This window comes from Colias croceus, chromosome 2 (genome assembly GCF_905220415.1).
Source record: "Colias croceus chromosome 2, ilColCroc2.1".
Lineage (NCBI taxonomy): Eukaryota > Metazoa > Arthropoda > Insecta > Lepidoptera > Pieridae > Colias > Colias croceus.
In genome coordinates, this window is record NC_059538.1 from 5,517,249 (window position 1) to 5,539,338 (window position 22,090).

The following is a 22,090-nucleotide window of genomic DNA, read 5'->3' on the forward strand; positions in this document are numbered from 1 at the left end:
TGTTTTAGACGGTAGAAGACCTAGAAGCGCATTGCAAGAAAACTGGAATAGAAATAGTGACAAGACAGTCCTTTTTATCGGACCCGAGCGACGCGGTGCGCAACCTTCGCCGGCAGGACGCCCGGGTCATCGTGGGCCTGTTCTACGTGGTCGCGGCCAGGCGGGTGCTCTGCGAAGTTTACAAACACAAGCTCTATGGCAAATCTTACGTTTGGTTTTTTATTGGTGAGTGTGAATTTGGAGTTATAAAGAATAATTTTTATTAGAGGAAATCACTAATGCAATTTATAAAACATTCTTCTTACAAATAGGTACCAAAAATAAAGAAGTAGAATGATATCCTCATATTTCTTATCTTATGAGCATTTACCTTTACAGTTCCCCACCGTTAATGTCACAAACAACCTTTCAGATGTTGAATTTTAGCCAATTTACCTTGCGTAACCGTAATGAAAGCGATAACAATTTTAAATCTCGTAGCACAGCCGTGTAAATAACGAAAAAGCGGGCCACTATTAAATCCGATTTGTTTGAACACGCACAAACGGTTCGGTTAATAACAAAACTGACACGAGATTACTTTTATTAACTTAACCGTAGTAAAACAAAGGATTATCAGATTCGAAATCGCACATCATTAAGAGCTGCGACGACGCCGCGATGGGGGAGCTTTATAAATTGTATGTAATGTGGATTATGAGAGAAATGACGCGATAGCGCAATGCGCCCATTAGTCTTTTCCCACGCTATTACGTTTTAATATCGGTTAACGTATATTTCAAACGTTTATTTGAACTTTTTCAAATTCATTATTCATTTCTCAAACTACAGTTTAACAATGGATATTTTTGTATTCTTTCCCGTACATTTGTACGGAGAAATAATAAACGACTGGGATATTTTATTTGGAAAAAGGACATTTTTTGTAGTTACCCTCGTTATAAATCATCATTACGCCACCGGACTACAAAAGTAGCATCGGAGCAAAACGCTTTTTAAATTAAATAATATTATACCCTTTTAAAACGGAACACTTTGTTTCTTTGGTAGACATAAAATGTTATTATGCCAATAATAAAAAGGAAAACGCAGTAAAAGAATTGTTTAATTAAGTACAAGCAGTTACTTACAGACATTTTATTAAAATGGTAATTTCAATTCATAGTAGTGCTGCGATAAGGCTTTAACAAAGACATTTTTCAGACGGATCCCAGGAGATAATTCGAGATGACGCTAGAATAATGGATTTCAGAAAGTAACATTTATGACCTTTAGGGCTACTACATGTATTTCAGTTGTACCAATGAATAGGTAGGTACTATTCTTATTGCGCTTGCCATATTATGTTATGTATATTTAATTCGCAAAGAATACTTCTCTGTCAAAATGCGTTTGATATTGTATGCAATTTATTATTATTTAATTTGCGTAACATATTAAATTATAAAATTTTTAATACGAGTAAAACGTTGAAAGTAAACGAAGCTTTATTTCTATGTACACCTAACTATGTACATAGCGACATGCTAGATACAAAATGGAATAAAGAGAAAAAGACATTAGAAGGAAGCGAAACATTGGACTCGACCTAGAATCACGTCTTCTAATGAAAGAGAAACAGTGACGTAATTTTAAGCAATCCACGTTTGTCTTAAATAATTCAGGAGCTGCGTCGCGTTACGTTCGCAGCAGATGACGCCTGTTTTACCGTATTTTGCTTTATCTTCGACTTTGCAATCGTACATAAAATGGAACATCAATAAAACCAGATTTGTATATTCATGAATCTGATTCGAGCAGAACAATCGCGAGGGTTTCTGACATCGAGAATTGTCTTTTGTAGTAAATCATTTATGCGCGATTGTATCAAATTATTCTGAATACATTTCTTGATTGTAAAATTTGTATCAGGACAGAAATATGAGTGTTCTGTTTCCTTGGAATATTCTCTCTGCAAACTTTAATAACTTTAATGCAATGTAATACAAAGCGGTCTGTAAGTATGAAATAACATTGTTTTATATTGCAACATTAAAGAACAGATAACAAGGACTTTTTCTTTGCAGATAGCAGCTGATTTAGGAGACAATAAAGTGTTTTCTTATTGTCTTTTCATTTATTAAAAAAAAAATCAAAGCTTTTTGTAAAAATCTGCAACCATTAGCATATGGAAAGTGTATTCGCAATCAATTTCAATCCTTCCATTCATGGAACGTTGCGGTGAAGTGATTGAAATTAGTATCGGAACAAAGATATCCTAGAACTTTCTGATAACAATCAAATGGTTGATTCTTTACATGTATCTTTATTATTATTACTAGCTTACCGCCCGCGACTTCGCCCGCTTTCTCTAAAACGATTTGAGATTTAAACTATCTCTCAAGTTGGATCGAACTGCACATGGTGTGCGAATTTTATTATAATCGGTTAAGTGGTTTAGGAGTCCATTGAGGACAAACATTGTGACACGAGATTTATATATATTATGAAGATGTCATAGTTCAATAGTAGTATAACCTCTAGCTCTAATTACACCTAATTGGTTTAACTACAGGTTATCTTGAATTTATATTTTTTGGTTTTTATGGCATTCAAATGCTTTATAAATATAAATTTATAAAGGATAGAAAAAATTCGATCACGAGGCGGGACTTGAACCCGCATCCTTCGCGCCATTCCGGTGTGTCCCTTAAGACACATAAAACTGAAAGGATAGAATAAATTCGATTGCTCAGGCGGGTCACGAGTGGCTGAGTTGGTTAGGCATCCGCCCCGGAATGGCGCGAAGGATGCGGGTTCAAGTCCCGCCTCGTGATCGAATTTTTTCTATCCTTTATAAATTTATATTTATAAAGCATTTGAATGCCATAAAAACCAAAAAATATAAATTCAAGAAAAGGTCGTGTTCCATCGTTACAATATTGTATTCACTGAAAAGTGCTTCATATTGGTTGAAATGGTTGTTAAATCATCTCAATAGATGGCGCGCGGTGTGTCCCTTAAGACACATAAAACTGAAAGGATAGAATAAATTCGATTGCTCAGGCGGGTCACGAGTGGCTGAGTTGGTTAGGCATCCGCCCCGGAATGGCGCGAAGGATGCGGGTTCAAGTCCCGCCTCGTGATCGAATTTTTTCTATCCTTTATAAATTTATATTTATAAAGCATTTGAATGCCATAAAAACCAAAAAATATAAATTCAAGAAAAGGTCGTGTTCCATCGTTACAATATTGTATTCACTGAAAAGTGCTTCATATTGGTTGAAATGGTTGTTAAATCATCTCAATAGATGGCGCGCGGTGTGTCCCTTAAGACACATAAAACTGAAAGGATAGAATAAATTCGATTGCTCAGGCGGGTCACGAGTGGCTGAGTTGGTTAGGCATCCGCCCCGGAATGGCGCGAAGGATGCGGGTTCAAGTCCCGCCTCGTGATCGAATTTTTTCTATCCTTTATAAATTTATATTTATAAAGCATTTGAATGCCATAAAAACCAAAAAATATAAATTCAAGAAAAGGTCGTGTTCCATCGTTACAATATTGTATTCACTGAAAAGTGCTTCATATTGGTTGAAATGGTTGTTAAATCATCTCAATAGATGGCGCGCGGTGTGTCCCTTAAGACACATAAAACTGAAAGGATAGAATAAATTCGATTGCTCAGGCGGGTCACGAGTGGCTGAGTTGGTTAGGCATCCGCCCCGGAATGGCGCGAAGGATGCGGGTTCAAGTCCCGCCTCGTGATCGAATTTTTTCTATCCTTTATAAATTTATATACAGGTTATCTTTTTTGGATTGGATTTTCTCAAGAGAAGACTTAGAAGAAAAAATACCTACTGAATCACTTACACATAAAATAACTATATTGTTATTTCTCGGTTCACTCTATTAAGGCATTTCTTGGTTCAGGCAATTCAGCAAAGGTTATTTTGGGTCGGAAAAATAAATATTTATCAACAACTATAGCCATATATACAGCTGATGTCGACAAGAAAAAGTGATAACATTACCCGCAGGCTGTGTTTGTTATCGAAATAAATAATGCATGGTTTCGAATCCTGGCTCATTGAGATTCATAATCTCGCGACGAACCGTTTGCCCGTTTGTGTCGACACAATAGGAATGGGTTGAGGAATATATTTGTCAGTGTTTTTTAAAAAGTTTTCTTCTTCCTTATCTGTGTCAGCATAATATAACCCTAACGCATCCTTTTGTAAATGAATGTATGTTTAAGAAATTAGATATCAGAAACTGATTCATGTACATACCTATCTAGCTCAATTGTATTCGTATTAAAAGGAAAATATAATTTTCCTTGCTCTGTCGTGTCTTTGTACTGTCCAATAAAATTCATCGTCAGACTGTAGAGCAAAGTTGCACCTAAACATATTAATTTTTATAGCGTAGGTATTTAATATTTATTATCGTAACTCTCCTTCGGGGGTGAATTTAATTGACATATTTTAACTTCAATTCTCGTATTAACCATATACTTCAATTTATCCATGTTCTTTATTAACTTTAGGTTCAATATACAATTATATTTACACGTGTCGACATAGCATAACGCGCGCACTCCACCGTTAATGAAATTTGTGGAATTGTAAACTCATAACATGTTCAGCTTATGTGCTAATAACATTGCCGTATTGCCACCTAAATATGTCACTTAATCAAATTAAGTAGCAAGCTTCGATATGAAATGTGGACCAGGAATTATTGAATTTGCTCCAATAGTTGTTCGAAAGTTAATCAATAATTTATTTAATACTAGATAATAAATTTGCCGAAATATCTACTTACATCTACATACGCGTGATTCATACATTTCACACTTTTAAGATTGAAAGAATATTTTTAAAAATTCTTGAAACTAGAAAACGAACACTTACCTTTCACCCATATCAACCTATTATCAACATCATCACTACATATTATAAAACAAAGTCGCTTTCTCTGTCCCTATTTCCCTATGTTCCTTTGTATGCTTAAATCTATAAAACTACGCAACGGATTTTGATGTGGTTTTTTTTAATAGATAGAGTGATTCAAGAGGAAGGTTTTAGTATATAATTTATAAGGTTTAAGACAAAGCGGGCGAATCCGCGGGCGGTAAGCTAGTTACGCATATGTACAACATATGTAAACATTTGCAGCATACCGCATGAAATATGAGTAATATAACATTATATTACGTTCGTAACATTTGCTTTAAAACCTTCTGTCGCAGTAAATCGGTTTAATCAGCCAATAAATTATTATATTCCGACAGGAAGGGGACAGGAAGTAGGTACGTGGATATCCATTTTATCAACTCGAATTCTTTTTCATTTAATACACTAAATTTGATTAAATGGCGTGATTTATAGCCATTTAAATAAATTAGATTATATTATATTAGAATACTGAATGAAGGCAGCTGGAAACAGGAGGAAATGGGGACAGTTGGAGGAGGCCTATACCCGAAAGGGGCCAGGACATTTAACCTAACTGCATTTTTAATATTTTCATGTATTATGTATCTTTTGTTGTAAACTGTATCTAAATGTCATGGATTATAAAGGCTAAATAAATAAATAATATTAGAATAAACTTACATTAGACCTTCTTTATGTTACCGGAAAGCAAGCGGTCAGGCGTGCGTGCGTCAGAAATGCCTCTAATTAAATATGACCCTTGAGTTATGTAGAGGTCCTTAATTAAAAATAACCCTTACAAACTTTGTCATATATGTGTAAACTTATATTAAATTTTGCTACCTACACGGATTTACGGTTTCTTAACTTACTGCTCATGTGCAAGTAAGACTAGGATTAGGAGAACTATAGTGGATAAGAAACTAAAAAAAAAGTAATAGCCGCTAACCTAATCCCTAACCTAATTTAAGGAGAAGATAGTGCTGGAACAACCCTGTACCTCAGAAAGCAAATAGGTACCTAAAGCTATCGATCCTGTACTTAATTTCCCCTCGATTGTGTCTTCTATAGAGGTAATATCTGCGGAAATGCAAAAGGGAGAACATGTCGTGTATTCGCGCAGTATACTATTATATTATCAGCATATTATTATCTTAGGCGTTATTGACTAATTTCCATTGAGATGAGTTGCCGCACGTAGCCAAAATTCGGTCAAAAGTAGGACTATAATTAAGCATTCACGTCAGTCCGAAATTGGAACAAATTATCACATTATACATACAAGATATTACACAACTAGATTGGCTTATCCCATCTGGTACTAAGAATAGAATGGATATGAGCCTTCGACTCGAGTACTAGTTATATCCATCGCATTATTATACTAATCGCAGCCGTATTATACGGCTGATGTGACCCAATTCTTACTAAAAGGAATTAGAATCCCTCTTAATGGCCTAAAAACATTTTAAATTTATAGAAAGGAAATGTATGTGCATTCATAACTTCATCAATGATTTTCAAACATTCATTCAATTTGTATTCGACCTCTCACTTTAAATAATTTATTAGTAGGTACTATATACCGCAATATCCCATTTTCATCGTTATTCAATCAAATAACCAACTCACAAAGACCCATTTTCCTTGATTGCTTGAATACATAATTACTTAATGTATCTTCTATCTACGCGCCGCTACGATCACAATAATATCAGTTGGAATATTGTTTTTGTGCTATCTATTTGAATTTTAAATGTAAAAATTCCATTCCACGTAAATAACACCGACCTATTTGTATGACATAATGCCTAACCCTGAATAGATATTATTGACGGCAACTGTATGCGAAGGGGTGATTTGGCAGTCTGCCATCGCTTGTTGTGTCATTCCAAGATCGGCAGGTTATCAACGTCCGGTCGACCTTAATATAAGCAAAATTGTTCCTTATTTTCATAGCAACCTTTATTCCATATTCATAACTCACTGCAGAGGTAGTCTTCTTTACTTTTGGATAAATTTTACGGAGTAATCAACGCAGTAGAATCTTTAAGGTGAAAAAAGGTAATATTGAAAATAAAGACTCTCTTAAAAATTTTGTAATAATATATGGGTACTGGTACTGCTTTTAAACTCAACCGACGTTATAGAACCGCTATGTAAAAAGTTGCTAAATTTAAAATAAACGATGGATAGCAACAAGGCTCATATTTTATGGGTTCATATTTCTAAACAAGTAAATCATGCATAGTATAACGAATTTTACACTGCTACTAATAATGATCACTATTAATACAGGGAGATACTTAGATGAATAAAAATAGAAGTGGAATCGGATTTGATGTTGATTCGCTGCAGTTTATTATCGTACGTATCTACGTTTACATCTGTGAAACTCGAACTACCGAAGTACTGTTTTATTTCAAAACTAAACTCATTCTTACACATAAGCCGAGAAAATTGAATTTACTTGAATATAACATTGTTTCATTCACATTTTATAAAATTTTACCTCAGCCAAGTTTATAAAACACTTAATTAAGGTAACGTAGCGTCACTGATATTGCCTTCGGCTTTTCAGTATATTTTAGGTTGAGAATATTTTTTAGGTATAATTTTTATCTGAAATTTAAATTATGAACTTAAGTTTTTACAATTCGTTGAAAATACGATAAAATAAGTTGAAACAATAATAAAAGTAATTTTAAAGTATTATTATATTTTGACGATTTATTACTCGTAATATTCGTTTCACTGTCTGAAAGGGTATCCACATATTTACAAGATAATGAATGGTACCTAGTACCTAATCGTTACTAATTAAGCCCGTCAATCTAATAACAAAAAATTTCATAATAACTATGAAACTGACATTTAACAAACCTTATTTACATAATTAACTTAGGTTAGGTACTTTAAAATATGCTGAAATATTCCCTGAAATCATTTTGTACATGGTTCGTTAGTAGTAAAAGTAAAAAGCCCGTGGCCTCTCAAAACATCTAGCTACGCTTCCACGTGAATACACGATTATTATTATAATATAGTTGCCTGGGGGAGAACACATATTTATTTGCCTCAAGCTTAGCTGACAACAAACAGTACAAAGGGAACGTAGATAAAGATTGCGTTTAATGTTAAGGAATACACGTAGATACAAAATAACAGAACATTTGTTTCATTATTGTGTAGGTACGTTTGTGCTACGTATCGATATGTGTTTCAGTCAGATACGACTCTTCTTCAGCCTTGTAGTCATGTTTAATAAATGTATAAAGATTAGATCTTTAATTAGCTACCTGCTAGCAGTAGCCAATTAATTTTAGCCAGAACCGAGATCAAAGGAAAGGCAGTTAAGCCTTATCACAAACAGCCGATATCACTGCCATTCACGGAAATATTATGTCAAACGTCAAAGTCAGTGTCAATCATCAAACGATCTAGTTACGCGGTGAACTTGGTAAACGTCGTATCGATAGCCATTTTGTAGTAATTTCATTACGTTAGTATATCAAAGCTCTCTCTTGTTTTCGACGACAAAATTTAGGGTAGCTGTGGAGTTGCCAGACCGACGGTAATAATACCGCGGTGGGTCAAGTATGCGTTTACGTGGAGTACGTACAAACATCGTGGCGTCTGAACATTCCAGTAATTCATTCACGTTGTTTTCCTTTCGTTTCCTGCATTAGAATTGGATATTTCTGTTCGGCGAGAGGCATTTCACTTTATAGAAGTTTTGTGATAAAAGTGTTTTCCGTTATGAGGCTACCCTATTCATTCCGCCCCTCTGCTTGAAACGGGATAGAAGCAATCAAAGCAATCGATTGATATTTGGAATTTAATATTAAATAACATTGAATAGTTTTGACAATCTGAATAGTTATATATTTGGTGGAAATGTTTACTTTGTTCCATAAATACATAAATAATAATAAAAAATTAAAGAGTGTGTGTACTTATGTACAGGCGTTAGAAGTTATATTTCTTTGTCGTATGGAAAAAAATACTAGAATGTACAACTTGAACATAGTTATCAATTTTCATACCAGCTCGAACTAACTTCATGCTGTTAAATGGTGTTGGTGTGCGCGCGAAAATTCACTCTCATCATTTTTCTCCATCGCGCCAAAAGAAGTATAGGTAACTTCAATTAATCAATTACAAACAATAATTAATCGAATGTTCATATTAATCTGTCACCTGTAAAAAGTCAAATAGGTACGGACAAATAGAATACATTTTTGAAATGGTAGTTTTATGTGTTATTCGATGAATAAGTTTTAACCAAGTATTGAAAAATCGGCCCTAAATCTCCTATTTCTGTTTATGCTGTCATAAAAGTTACTATAAAATTATAATTCGGTAATATCTAATGATATTTTTATGTTTAAAATAATGAATATATGACAAAAAATCACGTTAAAGCTAACTAGTTTAACCCGCAAGTCACGATACTTACACGTGTGTGTATTCCCGAAGAGTCCCCTTTCGGAGAATGGAGCAGATGCATTATATCTGTTTCACTAATCGATTTTCTTGACGGACAAGTGTGTGATTAGCTTGATGTGACCTGCCAAACCCACATATTATTAAAATATTGCATAGCTTCTATCGCGGGCCTTGGGCGCGGGGACCGAATCGAGAAATTCCGTAACGAAAAAACCTCACGCTCCCCACTCCAACGGGCGGAGGTTTGGCTTGAAGTCATATTACCGCGGCAGCCCCCGAGTGCCACACGTCGTTTTATATTTTTTTATAATTCACCAAAGGGAATGAAACCCAGCACAACTTGGTTCTATGCGCACTTCACAGTTTACACATATAAAATAATAAACACAAGATTTACATAAAACAAAGTTAGAAAATTCACGACGAGAATTTGATAATGTAAACGAAATTTAATAAAACAACGACATTCTATTAAGCTTTTATTACTTGCCGTGAGCCGACATTTTGACTAAATAGAACGTTTATAATTAATATTAATCAATATTAAATCTTTCATTAAGGTTGGTATGAGGATAATTGGTTTGAAACTAATTTGGAGCGGGAAGGTGTGGACTGCACGGCGGAACAGATGCGAGAGGCTGCGGAAGGTCACCTTACCACGGAGGCTTTGATGTGGAACCAAAACGCGAACCAGACCACTATCTCGGGAATGACTTCAGAAGACTTCAGGTATGATAGTTATTTTCATAACAGCTAGTAGAATGGCTATAGAAAATCTCAATAGATTGTTAACTTAGGAATTAAAATATGAGAGAAAATTATGAACACAAAATTACATTTTCATGTTACCGTCAATCTATTTATCATGCAGTGCATTTTACTCTCAATAAAAAAACACATATTACACTTATCATCGTAACATAATAATCATCAAATGACGCTGTTTATTACGCAAAGATCATACAAACTCCAAAGCACTACACAAATCCGTCAAATAATTTTGCGCATCATTCCCTTTCAAAAACTTCACAATATCCAAGAGCATCGGCGTGTCGTACTTTCGGAAATCTAATTTTATGTGACAACGACTTCTTTTGTACGAACACATAGAATGGAAAACACGTTCATGCGGCGAGATAGCAAACAAAACCGCTTGTCACAACTTTTACGGGTTGGGGTTAAGCTATTCTTTCTGCGTGCGTATAGTGGCACTCGGCATCAAACATCGGGAAAATTACCTTTGGATTGCCGGTTTTCTCTTGTTTTAAACTTTCTCAGACAAATAAGAACTTATCCAGATAGTTATTAAACATAGTCATTATCCTATTAGCCTCTTGGACACTCGAAAAGCAATAAAGGTGCTATTATCCGTAGTCAGAGGAGAATCGGAAATTAGATGTCTCGAGGATTATTATATGTGTCGGCTTGTCCTCACTTAAGCTGATTCATCACTTGTGATATTTATTTAATCCGCTTCCAACGGAATACGTAAGCCAAAGACCCCGTTTCTTTTTGGTATGTTTCAAAGGAATAAGCAATAAATGTTGACCATATATTAAATAGTAAATACATCACTTATGCAATTGAATAATATGTCTATAAAAAAACAAAAATATGAAAAAAAGTTACTCCAATAAAATGTGTGATCGCTCATCTTAATACACACAATTATTATCATATTACAAAGCTTACAAAAAGAATTCTCAACTTCCAAACAACATCCCATGATTTACAATCTGACAGTGGTAATAGGCATAATTTATATCACGTTCATTTCCAAATCTATCGTACATTTTTCGTAATAACATTCCGTTTTTTCATTCTCTACACTGTGCAATTCTAAAACAGCAAAGCACCTTTTTAATCAACTATTATTTTCATAAGTACGTATCATCATTCCATGTTAATGAGAAACTCGGCTTTGTTATTGTCTGGGCTTGTTTTAATCAAATTCATAAAAGGATAGACAAAATATAATAACATGGATTTATTTTGTAACACAAGGGTCTAAATGTTTATTCATTTTGAATAGATCCCGACTAAATGAAGCGCTCCGGGAAGCTGGGTATGACATCGATCGAGAGAAATTTCCAGAAGGATACCAAGAGGCACCTTTAGCTTACGATGCAGTATGGGCGGTAGCTCTCGGTAATATAATATTTGAAAATTGTACTTCTTCCTCACTCTATATGAAACGTGCGATGTAATAAAAATTCTTCTTGCAGCGTTTAATAAAACAATGGAGAAACTCCAGAAAAGCGGGCTGAGCTTGAAAAATTTTACATACACTAACAAAAAGATCGCAGACGATATATACGAGGCTATAAACTCGACTTCATTTTTGGGAGTGTCGGTGAGTATCTTGATTACCACACGCTATTGTTTATGAATTTAATATTTATGCGCCACCGACGATTCAATATAAGTTTGCGCTCGTCATACTAATGACGTGAGATTGAGTTTCATAGCTGGCTAACAGCAACATTTCTCGAAACAAATTGGCGGAAAGATTCGCGTTACTTCATTATTTTGTTCTAATAAAGGTGCAGAAATTATAATTGGAGTAGTTGTACTTATATTAATTTAGATAAACAATAAATCAAAATAATTGTCGGTCGTTGGAAACTTTGAAAGGAGCGATAAATTAGATTGAAAATTGAGTTTGCATATTATATAAAGCCGCCCATAAAAGTGATCCGATAAGCATGTATGAGACTACTTGGAGTTTTATCGCAGGGATTGGTGGCGTTCTCGTCCCAGGGAGATCGAATTGCGCTGACACAAATAGAGCAGTTGTACGACAACCATTATGTGAAACTTGGCTATTATGACACACAAGCAGATAACCTTACATGGTTGGAACGCGAGCGCTGGGTTGGTAAGTGTGAACTTCTTTATTTTAAAGATCACATCTCGAAAGAAAAGGAATATATTTTTCGTATCCAAAATAAACGTTTCGTATCCAAACTGGCCAGTTCTTTTAGTAAAATATAAAAACCGGCCAAGTGCGAGTCGGACTCGCGCACCGAGGGTTCCGTACAAACCTGCAAGGTTTACAATTAAAAAAAAATATATTATGTGATGTAACTAAAAATTTATGGTTTTCGTAATTTTTCCTTTATCTATGCTATAAGACGTTGCTTCGTTCCCAATTTCAAGATCCTGAGTTCACGGGAAGCACCCTGTAGGTTTTGATTCCCTTGCAAGTGTCGAAAATTTGCGGCATAAACGGCTGTATCTTTTGATTGCGTTGGCTTAGAAGTTTGATTTTTTCACAGCTTCAAGGGACAGTAGACTTGAGTAATTAATATAAATTTCAGCTTCATACCTCCACGCGTTCCTGAGAAAAAGGGTCTTGACAGACGGACGGACGGACGGACAGACGGACAACAAAGTGATCCTATAAGGGTTCCGTTTTTTTCCTTTTGAGGTACGGAACCCTAAAAATAAAATCAGATTTAGTGTATGTAATTCCTCATTTCGAATCCCTGATGGTATACCGTAAATATGGATTATAATATAGGATAAATGACATAAATGCTCTCATAATGGTAAAATGGTAATTTACATCAAAATTCATTTGCGCAAAATGCATGAACAATACACAATTTTGCTCTCTATTTTTCGGCCGTGATCGGTTGACCAATTTCATACCTTATTTATAGAATAGCCCCGAAATGTTGCTATATTTACCTTAATATTCAATGTTATTATAATCCTGGGCTTTACTTTGTTACAAATAACATAGCAAGATAGTCGCAAATATATATTCGAATAACATAACAAGAACTGTTTTAAAAAGGATGAACATCCATCAACGTTAAACTTTTGATAACGCCAATAGTCTAGTTAGACTTTAGAACAATAACTAATGGTTCCTTGGGTTATGTATTACGTGTTCCAGTATTTATCTTGCAGTTTACGATATTATAAAGTGCGATTATATATTAAAATTTAGACTTATAACAAGAAGAGTGTTTGATAAACATTCTCGAAAACTTTCATAGCTTATATTTCATAGAGCCTTTTAAATTTTCATAACCTACAAGCAAAACAAATATAATTCTGAATACGTTCGTTCAAATGTTACCTATACTAAGGCAAGACAACATTTTTTCAATTATTAAAAAAAAGAATAACATATAACTAACTTAACACTATAATAGTATTTTTTTTTTCAATCTATAAGAAGGTAGAACGTATAAAATCCTGAAAGAATATTCCTAAAAATTATTATAATAGAAGGACCCCATCATTTACCAAATCTAAAAAAATCCATTAATCAATTACCAAAAACCAGCATCTTTTAATGAAATGTCTTTTTATATCCGAAGCGATAATAGGTAGGTACACTTGCTTCCAAAATTCTTTTATTAATTTCCAAAAGTTTCGCGTTCTTCAGCGTGAAATCATAATGGGGCCATTAGAACGCGTTAAAATGATATCATTAGGAACTTTACTAAAAAGTTGTTCGCCAAAATTCCACCCAGATTACCCAGGCTTAATACTTATCTTTTTCAACCGATTAGCACCTCGTAAGATAAATGTGAAATACCATTAAAACGTGCAAAATTAAATCGAATTCCAATAATTACAACTTGAATTATGATTGCTGATTGTGTGTTCAGCGATACTGCATCGTTAATAACTTCGTAAATATGTTATATTTCGTGCAAATTTAATTAACCTAGATCAGATATTTTAACAAGGAAACCGCAGAAATGACTTTACAGATTAATATTTTTATCAGCATAGCTGCATATATGCAAAAAATAACTCATACCTGAAAACAATTATGAGGGTAGGTACTTATTTTTTTCAATGTGCTTGGTTATATGTGGTTAATACGAAGTTTTCTTTAAATCACAACGTTGAAAATTGTTGTACAAGTACTATCATAAAATGCTACAAAATTACATCTGTCGATGAATTACTTATTACCTAATCTTGCTAGCGATGAAATACGCTTTGTGGAATCTACAATGCTATCATTAATATTGGGAAAATTAAAATTTTGTGTATAAATTTATAAAGGATAGAGTAAATTCGATTGCTCAGGCGGGTCACGAGTGGCTGAGTTGGTTAGGCATCCGCCCCGGAATGGCGCGAAGGATGCGGGTTCAAGTCCCGCCTCGTGATCGAATTTTTTCTATCCTTTATAAATTTATATTTATAAAGCATTTGAATGCCATAAAAACCAAAAAATATAAAATTTTGTGATTTTTCTTACCAACCCTAAAACAATTTACATAAAATACATAAAACTATATTTAGTAGAGCTTTTCCTATAAAAATTTAACGATATCTCTAACCAGTGGTTCTCGTATTTCATGCTGTTTGCAACATCGAGGTCCAATTTATGAATAAAGTTGCGTTTTCATTTCACTCACAATGTTTGTTAGAAACGGTTTGCATGTTATTTTGAACAAGCTGAGATAAAAACTAGGTAACTAAAATTATCTTTCCAAACAAAGTAAATATTAGATTTACAGTGTAAATAGACAGTTATTCAGCTTTAGTATAAATACAGCTTCTAAAAAATGGAGTGTAGTATTTGAAAAAATTTTACAGCATAAAATGGGTACTTGCCAAGTAGAGGTGGAATATTCAATGGAATTATTAATTAAAAGGATAAATGAAAATTATTTTTTATTAATTTTAATTTATTCTCTTAATATTACCTATGTGAGATGACAAGAGCAAATCACAAAAACAAAAACAGAAAATTTTCATAAGCTGTGGTAGTGGCGTTTTACTTGATGGTACCCTTGAAATTGCATAAATTTTATCCCCGACTAATTATACATTAAAAAAATGTAATTTTTGTTACAACAGGAGGGAAAGTACCACCAGACCGCACGGTAGTTGTGAACGAGTTGCGAACAGTTTCGTTGCCTCTGTTCGCCTGCATGACTGCTCTGTGCATAGCTGGCATCCTCGCAGCGATCGCTCTTATCGTATTTAACATCATGCACAGACATCGACGGTAAGAAATACTTTATTATTGTCAACCACATTCTCATCTCAATTCTATTGAAAATCCCTGCGTTTATGTGACTAGAACTTAATGCTTACAGACTTTTCCGACGTGTTTATATATTTTTTATTTGCTTCTCCGAATAACTTTAGCTAAAGGTATAAACTCCCTATGCAATTATGATTAAATGTTTTCTTCCTCTCTAATCTTTATGGTGTTTTTCTCGATCTCCAGTTATCTATCCGCTAAGTTATTGATATCGTTCCGATATCCGTAATCCAGCGACTCGATTTTATTACCGGTGAACGTCAGAGCGGTCGTTAAAGACCGAGTTACGTCTGTAAATATTTCCACGTTGTTTATGTCTGTACGTAATAATTTTATGGCAGGGTGATCCAGTGGTCGCATCCAGCTTGCAACACTGTAATGTTGTGCGGGTGTTGCGTTTGCTTCGGGTCGGCTATAGCGCTGGGCGTGGACGGGCGCTGGGTTCAGCCGCAGCACTTTTCGGGGCTGTGTGCGGCGCGAGCGTGGCTATTGGCCATGGGATTCTCTATGGCGTACGGTGCTATGTTCACCAAAGTGTGGAGGGTGCACAGACATACAACGAAGCCGAAAGTAGAATCGAAGGTAATTTGAAAAAAAATACAATGCTATATAACTTAGAGGTAAGTAGGTAAGGTAGGTAACTTCATACATAATAATTATTTGCAAATATTTAATCCTATCACGGCAAAATCATCCTATTATCTAAAAAGTCCGCTTTCTAATCTAAAAGAAAATTACTGAATAAGTTGACATCGCCATGTAAGAGAAATTTTCTCAATTCGCGTTCACTCTCTTCACAATATAAAACAATTTTCGAATCGCAGGCAATTTATGTCTTCGCTCGCAAGTTCAAATTCTTCGCAACAGCGCTTCATTTTATTTATAGCACGCAATTTGTACCGTAATGACTTTATCTGTTTTTAGTACATTAGGCGTTAACTGAAATTTGTAGGGCGCGTTTTCTGCGATACTGTGATGTTTTCAATTTACATCATATTAAGTGTGTTTATATATGATTTGAATATACATGAAAGTTGCTATATAATCACGAACAATTTCAGAATTGAATTGCTTCATAAAAGGTCTTATTTTCGTTTATATTGGAATGAGAAAATAACATCTGAATGTTAACGTATATTTGGAATATTATAATGTGAATGGTTCGTTTGTAGCAAACGGGAGAAATGAAGGGAATAAATTCCACCCGAGCGAACTCGCGGTTCTGTTGTGACGACAAACGCATAAATCTAAAAGACAATATCCGTAACGAATAATTTACACAATAGACACTGAGGCTACGCTTGTTGCAATAGAACCGAGATAAAGCTAAGCCACGACATTATGGCCGGCTCTTGATCGTCTTTCGAAAATAACTTTAAAGCTTAACCTATTGTAAAACAGTGGGATTAGTTACGAAGAGCCAGTTTGAAGTTTAATGAGAAGATTTGTTTTGGATAAGAACGACTCTAGTTGTATAGGTATATTATACTGATTACTTTAAAAAATCAGACGTTTAACCAAAGCGAAAAGAATATCTATTTAAAGAAATTGCAGTACCTAAAAGTACTAGTAGCTGACTAATTAGACAAGTTAAATTCCACAAAAGCAAGTAACTCATTTTTCATAGACCCAACATAACGGAACTGTTTCTTTAATGAATGGCTCATTTTTTAACGTGTTTAAATTGTTTTTGTTTTTTCAAACGAAACGCGCTTTCATGTAAACAAATTTTCTTTATCTAAATATTATGAACAATCTGCTTAGTATTTTAATATTTGTACCTATCAACACAAAATTGTAACATTTTAAAATTACATAAGTATCAATAAAACCTACTATGAAAGATTATGAATCAATAACGTACACAATATTAAAATAATAGTTTATTACATTGCTCTAAAGCTGTTTCATTAAACAAATACAATTTTAGAAACGCATGCACGGTTGGAAGCTGTACACTATGGTGGGCGGTCTCCTCATAGTAGACGTGGCAATATTGACCGCGTGGCAAATACGGGATCCGTTGCAAAGACGAGTCGAGATATTCCCTCTGGAAGCGCCTCGACACCACGACGACGATGTTCATATACGGCCAGAATTGGAACACTGTGAAAGCGAACATAATGCTGTATGGCTGGGTGAGTAATAATAATTGTTGAATATGCAAGAGGGAATACTGCCAGATGCAATATAAACCTAGAATAATCGAAAATTTTGTTGCTCATAGTTGACTTATTGATGAATAGAACGACTTTTCATTACTACTTCATACGACAAAGATTTCAGATTCAGACGCAGCAAAAACCATCAAAAATATTTGAAGTCAATTTGCAACTTTTGATGCACATAATTACCTGTCTCATTAACATTTGAGCATACAACTCTTAAATAGCGTTAAACATTAATATGCATACTTGTTGACTTATTTAATTAATAAATTATTATGCACGGGTCTATAAGTTCCGATACATCGACTACGTGATTTATGCATGAAGCGATTAATTATTCAGGATTGTTCGAAATACTAACCGTTGCAATTAACTGACCTACTCCGATGGTTCGCTGAAAATCCGTTTACAACGTATTATGAATTTTAATCACAATAAAACTTACTACGACTATAAATAGCTGTGAGCTAGTCGGGTAGCTTTCCGAGCACAAATGGGATTAAATTTTAGTTTGACATTCAGCTAAAACATACTGCATCGATTTTATAGTTAGACCAACTTACACAACGATGAAATGCTCCAAGTTAACTCTTAAACTAATACTGCGAGTGGTTGCGTACTCAATTCATAAATACTTAATTATATGCCATACATTTACATTTCAATTTGATGTTATTTAGAAATGAATTTCCGGTCCTTTATATTCAGCATTAACTTCGAAATAGAATATTATACACTTCTAAGAAATATAACGAGCTCCTTTGCGAGAAATTCTCGAGTTCCACTCGTATTATTCTTAACAGCGATGAAAGCCTTCGAAAGATGCCAAAATAGAAGCTTCTGGAGGAAACTCTATATGAACGCATTCTTCAAGAGGAGCTATTACTTAAAACAATTTTACTTCCTCCGCCCATGAAGTTCTGAAAGCTAATTATTAAGGAAATTTAAACCGTATAATTCAGTCCCTAAAACGATGAAAACATAAATAAGTCTCAAATAAAGTCCACCGCAAACTCATTTGCGAGCCGGCGGTAACTTAGCGAGCAGAAATTAAAAAGTTTTTAATTCTTAATCACATCTGCTTTGTCCATAAAATGGTGCAATACTCAAAACATTTCTTTGCTAACCAAACTCAAGTTGTAAAGAGTTTAATTCGTAGCTTTTGTTTTTATTTATAACTTATTAATTAGGTAGATATAAATGGATAAGATAAACTGATAATAGTACTTCTATATATATAATTCATAAAGCAATTACAGTTTCAATTTTAATCTTTCTATTCAATAATATATGTATGTGTGTGGATGCAAAAAATACATAACCATCCGTTTCAGGCGTAATGTACGGCTACAAAGGGCTCGTATTAGTCTTCGGGCTATTCCTTGCCTACGAGACGCGGTCCGTGAAGGTTCGCTCCATCAACGACTCCCGCTACGTGGGCATGAGCATCTACAACGTGGTGGTGCTCTGCCTGATCACAGCACCGGTCACTCTGGTGATAGCCAGCCAGCAGGACGCGGCGTTCGCGTTCGTTTCCCTTGCGATTGTCTTCTGCTGTTTCCTGAGTATGGCCCTCATTTTTATACCAAAGGTATGTATTAATCACTACATAGTATAAAACAAAGTCGCTTTCTCTGTCCCTATGTCCCTTTGTATGCTTAAATCTTTAAAACTACGCAATAATAAATAGATAGAGTGATTCAAGAGGAAGGTTTTAGTATATAATTTATTAGGTTTTAGACAAAGCAGGCGAAGCCGCAGGCGGTAAGCTAGTTACTATATAAAAGAGTAAAGGTATACCTAATTTATACCGAGTGTTTAAACTCTGCAGCTGTTTCCAAAATGCATCAAAACTAGGAGATATGATACGTATTTATAGGGATTTAAAAAATATTCGAGGACTAATTCGTATTTGAAACATTTTTTTCATAAATTGCATTGTTCAGAATTAGTCATATCGATGGCTGTACAAACACATAGATTGGATAATACCGTGGGCAATAGGGAAATCGAAAACACGAGCGGCAGGCTTATTCATATATTCCGATGGGGATAAATGTATGTTAGAGTTGAATGATTTGAATATAAATCAGTGTACGTTCATAGAAACTTGTAGATATTAGTCTGCCCACAAATCACTGTAAGTGAAGTCCCGTGTTCCCTTGTGGGCTAGGGTAATTGAATTCAGGTTATATTCAATGTATTTTTGTAAAGGGTGACTTGTATAACCTTCGTGTAAGGGATATGATATTGTGTAACTAGATCAATAATACGGTTCACAACATATGATAACCTATTTTTATATGTAACTTCATTAGCAACATATTGTATTTAGCAAAATTGTAGAGTCGACAATTTTCCTTTCTTAAACCATGTTGTAAAAACGGTTTGCAAGTTAAATCTAAAAAAATATATACCTTTACATTAATAAAACAAAAAGCTCTTACCGTTAAGCTGTATTAATTTAATGAGAGTAAATTAAATACCAAATTCTCCTAAAATAGCTCAGTGCAAGTAAAGCAGTTTTCTGGAAGCTTAAATATATCGTATGCCCACATTTTGCTCGACGCCACTTAGCTTTGGTCCTTATATAATCCGGTTAAGAGACCAATTTATATAAAAGAGCGTAGCATATATGATTCATGAATAAGAACTGCTTGATCCTAATATGCTACATACTGTATCTAAAAGATACACTTTTTGAAAAATGGTGTGTTTAATATTTCGTAAAATAAACCTTTTAGATATCAAGCCCATTTTTGAACATATTATGGAACAAATTATATATGTTACCGGAAATGTATGTAATCCGTCATTGTATACAATTCCTAGGAAATGTATACAATTCCTAAAATCGTACGGAAATGTGTGAAATAAATTATTTTATACACATTTCCTAGGAAATCTATACATTTCCTAAATAGCTATCGGAAATGTAAAACATTTAAGATATTGATATGTCGTAGGCAAGTTGTATATAATATGGCCGTTTACAAACGGTCGGCATTTTGTAGTAACTATGCCGATAATCCGTAATCAGAAATTTTTGGTTTGGATAAGGGGGTGGGTTAGGTTAGGTTCGTGTTTTTTAAAACTACACAGAAATAGGAGCCCCACGAAGTGGGGCTCCGTCGGCTCGCGACCGTCTTTTTGTAGAATTTTGGAAAAAGACGAATTTTCGGCATATTAAAACAGCTAGCCGTAATGTAATACGGCGGATTGTACAATCTGACTGCGCCAAATATACGCGAGGACAGCGGGACGAGGGGACTGATTACTTGCAAAATGAAAATTTGATTTTATAAGAATAAATATAAGTTGATTTTGTGATATTTACGTTTAAAGTTAGATAGTTGATTTTTAAAATGTTAATTAGTAAGATAATAATATGAACATAATATTATTACAATTTTACGGTATGACTGTTACCCGATTGTATCAATAAGAGCTATAATAAAAAAAATAACAACGTGTTTTATTACAGAAAGCATTTACTGTACACATATTTTCCTAATACGATATATGAATTGTATACAATTCCTAGGAAGATTATACATTTCCTAGGATATGCATGCATTAAATAGTTTTTTAAACAATATTTTATACATTTCCTAAATGGTATCGGAATTGTACACATTTCCTAGGAATTGTATTGATTTCATACATTTCCGGTAACATATACATCAAACTAGCTACTGTTCTTTCGCCATTTTGTGAATCAAACTATGTCTCCATTATGTATTAATCCTTTCACAAAGATATGCTAAATTTAATTATTCATCATTGACAAAGTGTCGATATTATTTAACTATCTTTTTCATTAATTACTCCATGCTGAGCAGATGTAAAATAATCTCTAGAAAATGCCATGAAAGTTTTAGTAAATTGATATTCTTGTTTTTAAAACGTTCCAGAACATTTGAGCAATTTAGTTGAAACTTGTAAAATTCGAGACAGGAACATTTAACCTTGACGCTGAGTTCTACTTTGTTGAATATTTAATGCGTTCCCAGATTAAAGAAATTTTATGTAAACGCTTGCCAGAGTTTTTGCAGGTACTTGGCGAAATTGCATTAAAGTATTAAATTAATGAATAAAACATTCTCTCGACACATAAACTCTCTAATATTAAAATCTTTTCAAAAAATGTACATAGGTATCTAGGTACTTTATCATCAATCCTATATTTGTTTCCACGACAGGAATACGAGCCTCTTTTGAGAATTCACAAATAGTAAGCAATATACACACAATACAATTTGTTTCGTCTAGAATATACCTACTTTATGTACACAAAACCTCTGTGTGCACCGGATTTTATAAAAATACGAACACTGAAACCAAACTAGCACTGAGTTTCGTTGAAAAAGGTTACGCTACAAAAAATCTGAATAAACTGCATTCGCTTGGGAATATCGGGAAATTTTTCAGAATCAATAACGCAAACTGTTTAATGAATAAATGTAATCAATTTTAATTCAACGTTAATGAATCGTGTAATCGCATTATTAGCGTATGCATGACTCAACGA

At 34.1% G+C, this 22,090-nt stretch overlaps 1 protein-coding gene across 1 annotated transcript in view; it reads left to right on the forward strand.

Annotated features, from left to right (window-relative positions):
* LOC123701756 (gamma-aminobutyric acid type B receptor subunit 1) overlaps positions 1-22,090 on the forward strand; it is a 95,473-nt gene that overhangs the window by 63,616 nt on the left and 9,767 nt on the right. The window contains exons 5-13 of the mRNA XM_045649312.1: positions 9-225; positions 9,927-10,095; positions 11,399-11,514; positions 11,592-11,719; positions 12,103-12,244; positions 15,202-15,352; positions 15,733-15,973; positions 17,322-17,529; positions 18,894-19,150. Of these exons, the coding sequence (XP_045505268.1) occupies positions 9-225; positions 9,927-10,095; positions 11,399-11,514; positions 11,592-11,719; positions 12,103-12,244; positions 15,202-15,352; positions 15,733-15,973; positions 17,322-17,529; positions 18,894-19,150 (1,629 nt within the window). The remainder of the gene's footprint in view (positions 1-8; positions 226-9,926; positions 10,096-11,398; positions 11,515-11,591; positions 11,720-12,102; positions 12,245-15,201; positions 15,353-15,732; positions 15,974-17,321; positions 17,530-18,893; positions 19,151-22,090) is intronic.